The sequence below is a fragment of the Rhinichthys klamathensis genome, unplaced genomic scaffold (genome assembly GCF_029890125.1).
Source record: "Rhinichthys klamathensis goyatoka isolate OS25496 unplaced genomic scaffold, OSU_Roscu_1.1 h1tg000521l_1, whole genome shotgun sequence".
Taxonomy (NCBI): domain Eukaryota; kingdom Metazoa; phylum Chordata; class Actinopteri; order Cypriniformes; family Leuciscidae; genus Rhinichthys; species Rhinichthys klamathensis.
In genome coordinates, this window is record NW_026607000.1 from 149812 (window position 1) to 164790 (window position 14979).

At 44.4% G+C, this 14979-nt stretch overlaps 1 protein-coding gene across 1 annotated transcript in view; it reads left to right on the forward strand.

Annotated features, from left to right (window-relative positions):
• The first annotated feature begins 799 nt into the window (after positions 1 to 799).
• Positions 800 to 14979, forward strand: part of LOC130072998 (titin-like) — a 93008-nt gene continuing 78828 nt past the window's right edge. The window contains exons 1-7 of the mRNA XM_056238357.1: positions 800 to 827; positions 3299 to 3583; positions 3846 to 4100; positions 4434 to 4718; positions 5017 to 5271; positions 5569 to 5853; positions 6064 to 6315. Of these exons, the coding sequence (XP_056094332.1) occupies positions 800 to 827; positions 3299 to 3583; positions 3846 to 4100; positions 4434 to 4718; positions 5017 to 5271; positions 5569 to 5853; positions 6064 to 6315 (1645 nt within the window). The remainder of the gene's footprint in view (positions 828 to 3298; positions 3584 to 3845; positions 4101 to 4433; positions 4719 to 5016; positions 5272 to 5568; positions 5854 to 6063; positions 6316 to 14979) is intronic.

The following is a 14979-nucleotide window of genomic DNA, read 5'->3' on the forward strand; positions in this document are numbered from 1 at the left end:
AGTGTAGGCCTTTCCAGTCAGACTGGAAGAGAACCTACAAGCGCGAGAGGGGAGCGAAGGGTTACCCCGCCAGGAGGAAGCGGAGGTGGGACACAGTTGCATCGCCACCGCGCGCTCCACTGGGGGGATGCCTTCGTATCCCAGAGCTGCTCCGCCATCGAGAGTGGTGAGGGAGGAGGAGGGAGTCAACCTCAGTCTAGCCGCCAGGGGTTCGACCAAGATTTCGTCACCTCCTCATGCACCTCCGGGAAGAAAGGAACCGGAGCGGTGCGCTGAGTACCAGCACGGGCCGCCCCGAGATACCAATCGTCGAGCTGAGACGGTTCGGGACGCGGTGGAGGGTTCCACACGAGCCCGACCTTCTCGGCCACCCGGGGGAGCATAAGTGTCATCTCCGGGTCAGGCTCGGACAACACTACCACACCCGAAGGGGGCAATATAGCCGAGTCGTCATCCCCAGATCGCGACTCATCTCCCTCCGATGCCTCGATCGACATCTGGTCCTCCGGAGGGGCCCCGAAGGAACCGACTGGAGCCACTCGGGATGACCCAGCACGCTCCTCCGAAGACCCCAGTGGCACGGCTGAAGAGGAATGGAATGTCCGAGGGGGTCTTTCACCCGGCAGATCATTCCTCACTGTAACCCTCAGACCACCAATGGGATCAGCGGAAGTAGCTTTCTTCTGGAGTGAACCAGAAGAACAACTAGATCGGGGTCTCTCTAAAGGAACTCCCCCTTTGGTGAGGGATCGCAGTCTTAGTCTCAACACCGCGACGGTCATGTTCCCGCAATGAGAACATGACTCATCCACGAACGCTGCTTCTGCGTGCGCGAGGCCCAAGCACGTGACACAGCGATCGTGACCATCGGCCGGAGGCAGAAGTTGACCGCATCCAGAAACACACGGGTGAAACGTCATCCTGAAAAGGACGCAAACTTCACTCGTGTTGCTCTTTTAGAAAAGAAACGCACTCTTAATTGTGTCGAGACACACAGGGACCAACGCGGCAACACAGCGGGGAAACTGCAAGCCCGCTGCGCGCACTCAACCGAATACCAGCTGTTACAACAGCTCTTTGAAAACAAGGCAGATCGCGTGAAGCAACAGCTGACACCGGGAGATCGCGAGGATCACTGAAGCGCCGTCACACCAACACAGAGAGGTTCTTCCTGAAACAGCAGACTCGTTGAGCGTGAATATATCAAATCAATCTTTGTAGCTCATCACTCAGAGGACACTAAGTTCGGCTCCGAAGCTAAAAGCAAAGGTGTGTGTGTTTGCTTCCACTTTATACCCGCATTGGTAGGCGGGACGCGGATTGCAAATCCCGCATGCCAATATTTATTAACTCGTTTTTATTCACTCGAAGGCAATTGGTCTCCCTAGCGTGATCCCAATTCGTTGGAAACTCCTCCGACGAGACGTAGGAGTTCCCAGACGAGAGGGATCTGTTGTTTATTTTTTTTAATTTATACTGTTTTTATTTCTATGTTCAATTTGTGGAAAATAGTTCAGTTAGCAGGTCATATACATCCTCAATCAGAAGTTCTAAAAGCTCATAAAGGTACAGTATGGTCTGAAGAGACTGATGTGAATTCATACAGGAGAAAATCACTAATCCAGTCAGTAAAAACCTTTTACAGTGCTTGTATATTGTTTTCTTTCAATGCATTTGATAATTCATACTCATAAAGTAGACCTTAAATGACATGCATTAGAAGATTATTAGTTAAAACATTACAAAATGCACCTGCATACTGTTCCAATCATAATTTTTTTCATTGAGGATGTCTGAAAAATTGTGCAAAAGTCTTGTTCTCCCCAATCTCATGTATCATCTCGTGAGATGATTGTCTCGTCACACCCCTACAGAATATGCTAATCAATGACTTGAATGTTGATGACATTCATCAACTAACCATTCAGAAACGTCCTGTTGCATTCTACATGTTGTCACTTCTTGAGTCTCTCCATCATTGTCCGACTCCAGTTTAAAAATAAAAGGCAAAACAGTTTCTGACATTTTAGTGCTTGTCTGTGTGAGCTGCTAACACACAGGAGTTCCGCCCTCTGTGCCGAGAATAGCAGCTCATTTTTTTTTATAAGGGACACTCACCAAATGACGCGTTTTTACTGACCCTCAAAAGGGGACAATTTTAACATGCTGTAAAAAAATATTCTGTGGGGTATTTTGAGCTAAAACTTCACATACACACTCTGGGGACAACAGAGACTTATTTTACATATTGTAAAAAGCGGCATTATACCACCCCTTTAAAGGTGACAATCCACCAGAACTATTACCAACATTCACTCAATCTTCTTAATCACTAAGTGTAAGTTATCAGCCTTTTATTTTGCAGGAATAAATGCCATTAACAAAACTTCTGAAACTGTACATCTGTCATATAAAATATAGGCTACACAAATTTCACTGCATGAACTAAACGCAATGCTCATTCCCGTTACCTCAGGGAAACAAGCTTGCGTTAGTAAAGATTGTTTCTTGGTGTTTTATTGAAATCATACGCAAACCTAGCATAAATATAGTTTAATAAATCTTTAAATTATTGTTAGAATAATAAAATAATTATAAACTATTTTTTAAAAATTATAATGACTCAAAGTATTTATTGTTTGAAGAGAGTACATTATAACTAATTCTACCCCTATGACTTAGATGACACATCAAAACCACACATCAGAAAAGAGCAGTGGTTTGATCCCTTCTACACAACAATTTCTTCTTTCTTGCCTCTGTCTCCTGCTCACCTAACAACGTCTCTTAAATTTGAGATCTTAAGCTACAAGCTTAAGATCTAATAGAACAGGAAAGTTAGTTTTCATGACCAGAAGAATAACCTTTCTTGAGAGTTGATAAGAAGAATAATCTTTCTTTAGAGGTGATAAGAAGATCGTACTGTCGGTTCGGTGGACGAACATATTATTCGCTGTGAAATTAATTCTGTTAAAGGTTATTCTGAAAATGTATCTATTCTAGCCTATCGGTTTATTCATAATTGATTATAATTTGTTGTAATTAATTATCCATATTTATAGATACAAATACATGGGCTATGTATCCCCTTTCTGGGTGATTTAAAATATGTAGGTAATAATTGATCATAACCAGTATGAATAATTATTAATTATATATTCCCTAATTTTTAGCTAATTCGCTACAAATTGTATAACCAAGAATCTGAGCTTCTGGCTATAAATATAATTTTCATTCACTTTTCCACGTCAATTGTTTATTACTGTTGTTTTTTTGTTGTTTTTGTTTTCCTGTGCAGAGCTGCCTCAACCAAAACTGTCAATAGAGTCTGATTGGGAAACATTTTACCCAAATGAAAAAGTGATTCTGAAGTGTTCAATCAATTCAAATGAATGGGGCTATGAATGGTTTAAAGATGGAACTCAGCTTTCAGGTAACAAGGAAATATCCTTTTCTGGAAACACACTCACAATCAGCTCAGCAAAAGCGAGTCATTCAGGACAGTATACCTGCAGAGGAAAACATCGTGAGAGAACGCCAGTGACTACAAGACAAGCAGAAGCTTTGCAACTTCATATTCAAGGTAAAACTACTTATGATATTTTATGATTAATATATTAATGTAATTGACAGGCACCCAAAAGAGTTCAATCAAGAAGCTGTTTATATTTTAAGCTGTTTTTCATTTCCTTGTATCGGTGTTCATGTCAGCTATGCAGTTTCCTGTCTGCTCTTCTTGACAGCGGCCAGACACAAATTATAGATAATTTCAAGCACATGCAAATCAAGGCCACTATTGTTGGAAAAGAGTCTATTATTTTTTATGCTACCCCTGTGATTCTTAGATAACACACCAAAACCAGACATCAGAAAAGATCAGTGGTTTGATTTCTTCTACACTGGGGAGAAAGTCCAGCTTGGTTGTAACATGCCTGGTGATGGATGGGAGTATGACTGGTATAAAGGCTCAAAACACTTGATCAGAGATCCAACCTTTACTATCAACTCAGCATCTCCCTCTAACACTGGTGACTATCACTGCACAGCAAAGAGAGGAGACTTCTCAGTGGATAGTGAGACTCTACAAGTGCGAGTTGAAGGTGAGTCCTCAATGTAACTCTTTATAGTCATTTCTATTGTGGAATATTCTTCCCATTGTTGATTCATTGAGTTAACAATGCCTCAGTAAGGACCAGGAAATGAATGAACTGATGACATTCAGACCTTTACCTTGCACACAATGTAAGTCGCTTTGGAAACATCTGCCAAATATGTAAAAGAAATGACATGGAATCAAGAGAGTTCAATATGTATTTTAGACTAAACAATTTTATAACCAAGAAACTGGGCATCTGGCTATAAATATAATTTTCATTCACTTTCCCACATCAATTGTTCATTACTGTTGTTGTTTTTTATTTGTTCCTGTGCAGAGCCGCCTCAACCAAAACTGTCAACAGAGTTTGATTGGAAAACATTTTACCCAAGTGAAAAAGTGATTCTGAAGTGTTCAATCAATTCAAATGAATGGGGCTATGAATGGTTTAGAAACAGATATCCGCTTCCAGGTAACAAGGAAATTTCCTTTTCTGGAAACACACTCTCAATCACCTCAGCAAAAGCGAGTCATTCAGGACAGTATACCTGCAGAGGAAAACATCGTGAGAGAACGTTAGTGACTACAAGAACAACAGAAGCTTTGCAACTTCGTGTTTATGGTAAAACTACTTATGATGTTCTATGATTAATAGATATTAATGAAATTGACCGGCACCCAAAATAGTTCAATTAAGAAGCTGTTTATATTTTAAGCTGTTTTTCATTTGCATTGGCTTGTATCTGTGTTCATGCTATGCAGTTTCCTGTCTGCTCTTGTTGATAGTGGCCAGACACTATTAGCAGTATGAGTCAGTTAATTTAGTCTTGAATTATAAATAATAGTAAGCATATGCAACTCAAAGCAGTTATTGCTTGAAGAGAGTTCATTAGTACTAATTCTACCCCTGTGATTCTTAGATAACACACCAAAACCAGACATCAGAAAAGATCAGCAGTTTGATTTCTTCTACACTGGGGAGAAAGTCCAGCTTGGTTGTAACATGCCTGGTGATGGATGGGAGTATGACTGGTATAAAGGCTCAAAACACTTGATCAGAGATCCAACCTTCACTATCAACTCAGCATCTCTCTCTGAAACTGGTGTCTATCACTGCACAGCAAAGAGAGGAGACTTCTCAGTGAATAGTGAGACTCTACAAGTGCGAGTTGAAGGTGAGTCCTCAATGTAACTCTTTATAGTAATTTCTATTGTGGAATATTCTTCTCATTGTTGATTCATTGAGTTTACAATGCCTCAGTAAAGTTCCCAGGAAATGAATAAACTGATGAAATTCAGACCCTTACCTTGCACACAATGTAAGTCGCTTTGTAAACATCTGCCAAATATGTAAAAGAAATGACATGGAATCAAGAGAGTTGTGCATCTGGCTATAAATATAATTTTCATTCACTTTTCCAAGTCAATTGTTCATTACTGTTGTTGTTGTTTTTTATTGTTTTTCTGTGTAGACCCGCCTAAACCAAAACTGTCAATAGAGTCTAAATGGAAAACATTTTACCCAAATGAAAAAGTGATTCTGAAGTGTTCAATCAATTCAAATGAATGGGACTATGAATGGTTTAGAAACAGAGATCAGCTTTCAGGTGATGATGACATTTCCTTTTCTGGAAACACACTCTCAATCAGATCAGCAAAAGCGAGTCATTCAGGACAGTATACTTGCAGAGGAAAACATCTGAAGAGAACGCCAGTGACTACAAGACAAGCAGAAGCGTTGCAACTTCATATTTATGGTAAAACTACTTGTTATATTCTATAATTAATAAATATGAATGAAATTAACAGGCACTCAAAAAAAAAAGAGTTCAGTGAAGAAGCCAGACACTTTTAGCAGTATGATTCAATTAATTTAGTCTCATAGATAATGAAAAGCACATGCAAATCAAGGCCGATATTGTTTGGAGAGAGTCTATTATTTTTTATTCTACCCCTGTGATTCTTAGATAGCACACCAAAACCAGACATAACAAAAGATCAGTTTGATTTCTTCTACACTGGGGAGAAAGTCCAGCTTGGTTGTAACATGCCTGGTGATGGATGGGAGTATGACTGGTATAAAGGCTCAAAACACTTGATCAGAGATCCAACCTTCACTATCTACTCAGCATCTCTCTCTGAAACTGGTGTCTATCACTGCACAGCAAAGAGAGGAGACTTCTCAGTGGATAGTGAGACTCTACAAGTGCAAGTTGAAGGTGGCCCATAATGTACCTGTTTATAGTCATTTCTATTGTGGAATAATATTCATTCATTGAGTTTACAATGCCTTAGAAAAGTCCAGGAAATGCAATATGTAAATGAAACAACAAGGAATGGAGTTAAATGATTAGGGTTAGGGTTGTATTTAAAATGCATTTATTTCATAAGTGTACTAAAATAGTTTGACATGACTTATGTACTAAATGAAAATACACAGTAAATGTAGTCAGTTCATGCTTTCATCAAGCACACAAACTAATTACAAATTACAAAAAGCACTACAAATCAATTAAATTTAAATTTAAAATCAAAAGTAATATACATTTTACGATTGCAATTTGGGAAGCATGAAATATATATATTAATCTTTAAGAAAGTATACTGGCTAGGTTCTTAATTCTTAAAGTATACTGGCTAGGTTCTTAAAATAAACTTGTTAAAAGTGTTATCGTTATAATGATGTTATCTGAGCACAAAAAAAGCTTTAATTATAACCTACAAAAATACATTTTCTCTAGGGAGGTTTCTGGCTAAAGAATACTTTTCATTCACTTTTTCACGTCAATTGTTCATTACTGTTGTTGTTGTCGTTTCTTGTGCAGAGCCGCCTCAACCCAAACTGTCAATAGAGTCTAAATGGAAAACATTTTACCCAAATGAAAAAGTGGTTCTGAAGTGTTCAATCAATTCAAATGAATGGGCCTATGAATGGTTTAGAAACAGAGATCAGCTTTCAGGTAACAAGGACATTTCCTTTTCTGGAAACACACTCTCAATCAGATCAGCAAAAGCGAGTCATTCAGGACAGTATACCTGCAGAGGAAAACATCGTGAGAGAACGCCAGTGACTACAAGAACAACAGAAGCTTTGCAACTTCATATTTATGGCAAGTGAATCTACTTTTGAAAAATATGAAATTCAGAAATGAAACGAAAAAACAATTCACATAGTGACAGCCATGTGTCTTGAAAAGGTCGATGAGGATTTTACTTTCCATAGAAAATGTTTAGCTGCATTACTGTTGACATTGGTATTATGAAGAGGTTTGTATCAGCGTTTACAGATTCCTGACTATGTTCAAAAGTATTTTCAGTGAGCAATTTTGTTTAGTTTTGTTTGAGGATTATAACGAATAACAAGCACATGCAACTCAAGCCAGTTATTGTTTGAAAGTGGTCCATTATTTATACCTCTGTTTACCTCCTAGTTGACACACCAATACCAGACATCAGAAAAGATCAGTGGTTTGATTTCTTCTACACTGGGGAGAAAGTCCAGCTTGGTTGTTACATGCCTGGTGATGGTTGGAAGTATGACTGGTATAAAGACTCAGAAACCTTGATCACAGATCCAACCTTTAATATTAGCTCAGCATCTTTCTCTAACACCGGTGTCTATCACTGCAAAGCAAAGAGAGGAGACTTTTCAGTGTATGGTGATACTCTACAAGTGCGAGTTCAAGGTGAGTCTCTAGTGCCTATTTTGGTAAAGGTTACTTTGTATATAGGTTAAAGATTACAAGTTACCCTTTTTAAAATGTAACAAGTAGTGTAACTATTTCAATTACTTTATTAAAGTAATTCAACTGATTACTTTTCTAAATTTCTAACAAATGTTTTCAACTGTTAATTATTTTTAAACATTTAAACCAGGGAGGGTTAACCTAACTGTAACGTGATGCGGTTGAAATAAAGATGAGGCAGGATCCAACTGCAGCACACGCTTTAATTAACAAACTTTACAACAGGCAAAACTAGATACAGGACTCGGGAACAGGAACAACCAACATGACGTTAAACATTAGACAAGAACTCACAAAGACAAGGCTGAAACACAGGGCTTAAATAATCAGGGACACACGAGCTAGATAGGATAACAAGGGGGCGTGGTAAATGGGAAACACCTGGGAAAACTAATGACAAGACAGGACTAAACATGGCAGGACACAAAACCACATCGTAACACTAACAGTAGTACTCACCACTGATTCATAAATAGAAGTGTGGCTGTTAAAGACATCTTTATCTAGCTAGCAGACTAGACATAACTAATTTGTTATAAATGGAGATTAACATTGTTAAAAAACCCACTGGACATGCACCAAGCAAAACAGACCTAAAATCAATCTTGAATACACATTAGTAGCATGGTGTCGCAGGCGGGAGTAGGCAATGCCTTTACTACTTTTTTTAATGACTGCTTACAGTTAACTGTAGGCTAAGTTACAGACATGCAGATGCTTCCCCGATAGCATTAGTTAGTTAGTTAACAAACATTTTTATCACTCGCCATGGTGGCAACTCTCAGACAGGTTGTAGCCTAAATATTTAAGCAGCAATGTGGACTGATGTAATTGGCTGATGGGGGGAACTGCAAATTCAACAACCAATCAAAAGCATCATATTAGCATAGCTTTAATAAACGGCCTTTAAATGGCAGGAGACATAGTGCACATCAAAAACATAATTCAACATATCCTAGCTTTTTACAGAAAATATTCATAAAAAAATTATCAGTAACTGTAACAGATTACAGTTACATTTTTGGAATTAAATTACGTAATCTAGTTACTTGTAATTAGAGTTACTACCCAAACTGCTTGTGCCCATTTAAAATGCCTCTTGTGGTCATTAATTTTATAGAATAAAACCATTACAAAGCATTCAATGAAATGAAAATATGAAGCTAGTGCTGTACCTCTATGACTGACTTTCTTCTGTGAAACACAAAAGAAGATATTTAGACGAATGTACTTATTTTTGTCCATACTATACAAGTCATTGTGGTCTAATGTTGTTTTGGACCCCACTGACTTTCAAAATAGCTTCTTTTACGTTCCACGGAGGAAATACAGGTTCGGAAGGACATGAATCATAGGCGTAATTTGCGGGTGGGACGGGTGGGACATATTCCCACCAATTAGGGTCGATATTGTCCCCACCACTTTTGAAACATCTCGCGGCACAGATGTAATTAATACAAATAAATAAAACATCTCTAGTTAACTAGCAGAGCATTCAGGATGGTTAGTAAATAATGACCTAATCTGGTTTCACTTTATTTTGATGGTCCCTTTAACACATTCTGTTGACTATAAGTAACGTTGCACCTACATGTTTACTAACTCTTATTAGAGTGTTAGTTGAGTATTAGTAGACTGGTAGGGTTAGGGTTAGATTAAGTTGACATGTAGTTGCAAAATTACTTATAGTCAGTAGAATGTCTGTTGGGGACCATCACAATAAAAGAGTTAGCAGATATTGAGCAGACAGTCTACTAATACTCTGATGAGAGCTAGTTGATATATAGTTACAAAGGTACTTATAGACAACTGCACGTTCAAAAAGGACCATTAAAATAAATTGTTACCCAGAATCTTCATCATGGGTGAACTATCCCTTTAAGTGTAGTGTACTGTATGGTATGTTTTGAACATATATGATACATATATATTTAAATAAAGTATTGATTTCACAAGTAAGTGCATTTTAAATAAAACTAGTAAAAGTAAAAGCACTGATGCCTATTGATTATAAATAATTAGAAGAGTCAGTATGAAATACATTTTATAAAAAATTATTTATAAAACAACATTTTGTTTTGTTCTAAGCTCGTCCACCTGCAGTTCTGAGTCTGGAGACTGAATTGAGCGACATCATGTCTGGGAATATCCTGACCCTCAGGTGTAACGTCTCAGACGGCAGACAGTGGAGCTATGCCTGGTTCGAGAACGAACAGAGGCTCAATGGGTCGTCGGATATGTTCAAAGTGACAGCAACTGAAGAAACTATTAAAAGCGAATTTAAGTGCAAGGGAATAAGGACGGAGAGACCACTGTACTCCGCTCTAAGTGAAGGCTTCATGGCCAAAAATATTAGTAAGTAATGTGAATATTAATTATTAAACTGTTTTAATCCACAAATCATTCACATCCATACATTGGATGAAAGAAATGTCAAGTTCCCTTTCGTAGTCACTCTGAGTTACGTCGGATGACGGAGAATGGGGGTTTCGCCAGAAAGCCTATCATCTTCGAGTATTAAAAAACGAGCCTATGGCAATGAAATGCCATGGGTCTGCGGAATTTGCATAATGTATCTCCGCCCCACCGCGTGGGTATTTAAGGAGAGACACCTGCAACAGCAGATCATGTTTTCGCTTCGGAGCCAAGAGCATCTCTTCACTCCACAAGCCAAATCCTGAGTTTTCTCAGTGACTACATCTCTTCGAGACGAGCGAACTATCCGGTGTTGGTGTGACGGCGGTATCCAGCGAGTTTCACATTGCCTGCGAGCTGAGCAGTGGTCTGCCAGTCTGTGTGTTCTCCCTGGTCGCTTCAACATCCGCGGAGTTTTTCCTCTCACTAAAGAGCTGCACGCGGCACGTCTTTTTAAAGACGCGTCTTTCTAAAGACGATCTGCCCGTGTTTTTCTGAGTGTGGTATTCTGATAGATTCAGCTGATGGGCGCGAGCGCTGTTTTGAGTGTTTGGGCTTTGATCGCGCTCAGACAGCGCTCGTGGGTGTGTCACGTTCTCTCACTGGGAACGTGACCATCGCAATGTAACGGTCGAGACTCGATGAGCTCAATGAGTGAGAGTCCCCTCATCCACACCCCGATCTATTTTTTTCCACGTGAGATAATACTTCGGCTGGTGGCCAGGGTGACCTAAGACGGCAGGTTTGGAACTAAACCGACAAAAAATTCCTCGGTCCACACCCCGTCTTTCACATTGCAACCTGCGTGGTCCCAGGTGAGTTCGCCGGCCCGCCCGCGGGCCCGCGGTCTCATTCGGTCCCCCGGCTGATGAAATCATGTATCACCGCATCACAAGGTGAGCTGGAGTCCTCTAGAGATGATGGCTCGTCTGTGCTGCCGTCCTCGGATGTGCTAGCATAACGAGTTTGATCCAGAGTGCACAGCTATGCTTCCCGGGCTGCCGTGAGTATCGGGCTTGTGTGGAACCTTCTGCCATGTCCCGAGCACTTAAGGCTGTTGATTGGTTTTTGGGGGTGGCAAACCCAAATCCATTCTACCCGGACGTGCATGAAGAGATCATGAGATCGTGGAAGTCTCCTTGACTTTTCGCGACTGCTCAGTGGCCTCTTCCGCCTTCTCTGCCCTTGCAGAGGCCGCGGCCTAGGGTGCACTGGGGTTCCCCCTGTGGAGTGTTCTGTGGCAACACTTATGTGTCCCCACAGCGCCTCCACCTGGCGTGGCGACTCTTTAGCACCCCTCCAATGCCTGTAGGTTCTTGTCTACTCCGGTGGCGGGGACCTATAGTGCTGCGGGGCAGGCTGCCACCTCACTGCGTGTTATTGCCATCCTCCTGGGTGTTCAATGACATGCACGAGGGTAGGGCTGATTCAGGGCTCATCCTTGAGCTGCCTGCCGTCACCGACCTTGCTCTCCGAGCGACGTAGGTGACCGCACGCTCCCTGAGTCAGGTGATGTCCACATAGGTGGTCAGACACCTCTGGCTAACCTGGTTGATGTGCGCGAGGCTGAGTGATTTCGTTTCCTCAACTCCCCCATATCCCAGGCTGGCCTCTTCGGCGGCGCGGTCGAGGACTCTGCCCAACAGTTCTCGGCCGCCCAAAAGTGGACTGTGGCTATTTTGTCTGACCCCGCGGCTTTGCTGCCTCCAGCTGCCGGCTCAGACGCCTCAGTCCGCTTGCTGCCGAATGCGCCCTCCTGCGACTTCCGCCCCCTCCCCAGCAGCACCGGGCCGCGCCGTGGAGGTGGTCGCAGGAAGGCGCCCCTGCCCGTACCGGTCCCGCAGCCCCGCCAAGGCCAGGCTTGCGGCGCTCCCGTTACGGGCAGCTCAGATGTGGGTTGCAGTTCTTCAGGGAGTGGTTGCAGGGCCACTCCTTCCCCCGGTGGAGGGCTGGGGGAGAATCTTTTCTAAACCAAAGAGCTGCATCCCATCTCTGAGCCCTCAGAGGGCCGGAAGACAGTGCGCGACGCTCCCGGGCCTTGCCGCTCTCGTCCCCCTCTGTCTCTGAGGGCGCGGATGACAGTGTGTGCCGTCTCCGGACCACACCACTCTCGTCCCCCTCTGTCGCCAGACCCCTGGCAGAGCAGACCCCCGTGGAACGCTGGTGCTTCCCTGGTCTCCTCTGTCAGGACGCGGAGCATGACCGTGCCCCCGCACCGGGCCGCTATGCCACCCACGCCTGGGCCGGTCACTCCGCTTCGCTGCCCCTCCGGGGGGACGTCTGTCGTTCGGATGTTTCCGCTGGTTCAGTTCTTGGGAGCTTGGTTAGAGCTTCCCTACCTGTCCCGCTGGGTCGCCCGAACTATCAGGCTCGGCTATGCGATCCAATTCGCACGGTCTCCTCCCCGCTTCAGGGGAGTCCGTTTACTTTGGTCGGTGGCAATGCCCCGATCATGAGAGCGGAGGTTGCCACCCTGCTGGCGAAGGGTGCAATCGAGACTGTCCCTCCAGCCGAAATGAGGTCAGGGTTTTACAGCCCGTACTTCATTGTCCCCAAGAAGACCGGTGGGTTACGGCCAATCCTGGATCTGCGCGTCTTGAGCCGCTCCCTTCACAGGCTGCCGTTCAGGATGCTCACGACCAAACGCATTTTCGAATGCGTGCGACCACAGGATTGGTTTGCAGCGATAGACCTGAAGGACGCCTACTTTCATGTCTCCATTTTACCTCGACACAGACCGTTTCTTCGGTTTGCTTTCGAGGGGCAGGCATACCAGTACGCAGTTCTCCCATTCGGGTTGGCTCTGTCTCCTCACGTCTTTACGAAGGTCGTCGAGGCAGCCCTTGGTCCCCTGCGCGAACACGGGGTTCGCATCCTGAATTACCTCGACGACTGGCTAATATTAGCTCACTCTCGAGTCCAGGTTTGCGAACACAGAGACCTAGTGCTCCGGCACCTAGCCCGTCTGGGCCTTCGGGTCAACTGGGAAAAGAGCAAACTTTGCCCCGTGTAGAGGATCTCTTTTCTCGGTATGGAGATAGACTCGGTCGCCATGTCCGCGTAGCTTACGAGCGAGCGCGCACACTCACTGCTGACTTGTCTTCGACAGTTCGAGGGCAAGGGTGCGGTCCCACTGAAACTTTTTCAGAGGCTCCTGGGGCATATGGCATCCGCAGCCGCAGCAACGCCACTCGGATTGCTTCATATGAGACCGCTTCAGCTGTGGCTTCGCGATCGGGTCCCGAGGTGGGCATGGCATCACGGTACGCTCAGAGTTCCAATAACTCCGACCTGCCGTCAGTCCTTCACCCCGTGGCGGAACCTCAGCTTTCTACGGGCCGGAGTTCCCCTAGAACGAGTTTCCAGGCATGTTGTTGTCTCCACAGATGCCTCTGCCACGGGCTGGGGCACCATGTGCAATGGACATGCAGCCGCGGGCTCCTGGACAGGACCCCAGCGCCTCATGCATGTCAATTGCCTCGAGTTGCTGGCAGTACGCCTTGCCCTGCACCGCTTCCACGCGCTGCTCCAGGGTCAACACGTACTTGTCCGTCCGGACAATACCGCGACAGTAGCGTACATCAACCATCAGGGTGGTCTACGCTCTCGCCGTATGTCGCAACTCGCACGCCACCTCCTCTTATGGAGTCAGAAGCACCTGAGGTCCCTTCGTGCTATTTACATTCCAGGAGAGCGCAACCTTGCAGCCGACGAGCTGTCACGGCTCCGGCCAACCTCTGGCGAATGGCGACTCCATCCCCAGTCGGTCCAGCTGATATGGGACCAGTTCGGGGACGCACAGATATATCTGTTTGCCTCCCATGACTCATCCCATTGCGCCCTGTATTACTCCCTGACCGAGGGAACGCTCGGCACGGATGCACTGGCGCACAGCTGGCCGCAGGGCCTACGCAAATATGCGTTTCCCCCAGTGAGCCTTCTCGCACGGACTCTGTGCAAGATCAAGGAGGACGAGGAGCAGGTCATATTGGTCGCCCCATACTGGCCCACCAAGACCTGGTTCTCCGAACTGATACTCCTCGTGACAGCACCTCCTCGGCCAATTCCTCTGAGGAAGGACCTCCTTTCTCAGAGACGGGGCATCCTATGGCACCCTCGTCCCGATCTTTGGAGACTCCACGTGTGGCTCCTGGATGGGACGAGGCAGGTTTGAGTACCCTGCCACCTGCGGTGGCGGCTACCATCACTTCCGCTAGAGCGTTGTCCACGAGACACGTCTACGCGTTGAAGTGGAACCTTTTCGTCAACTGGTGCTCTTCTCGGCGAGAAGACCCCAGGAGATGCTCGATTGGTGTCGTGCTTTCCTTTCTGCAAGACGGGCTGGAGTGAAGGCTGTCTCCCTCCACCCTGAAGGTGTATGTGGCCGCTATTGCCGCTTATCACGATGCAGTTGAAGGTAAGTCTCTGGGAAAGCACGACCTGATCATCAGGTTTCTGAGAGGAGCGAGGAGACTGAATCCTCCTCGCCCTCCTCTCGTACCCTCTTGGGACCTCTCAGTGGTCTTATATGCCCTGCAGAGGACTCCCTTTGAGCCTCTGCAATCAGTGGAGATTAACTCTCTGGGGTCGGCGGTCTCGCCGGCGATACCAGCTCACTTTTTTCCTTATCAGTGCAAAAGAGACTCAAATTACTCTGTTAACTTTGATCTTACATATAAGTGTTGTACATCATTTGATCCTGTTAAGTTTGTATTTTTTTTG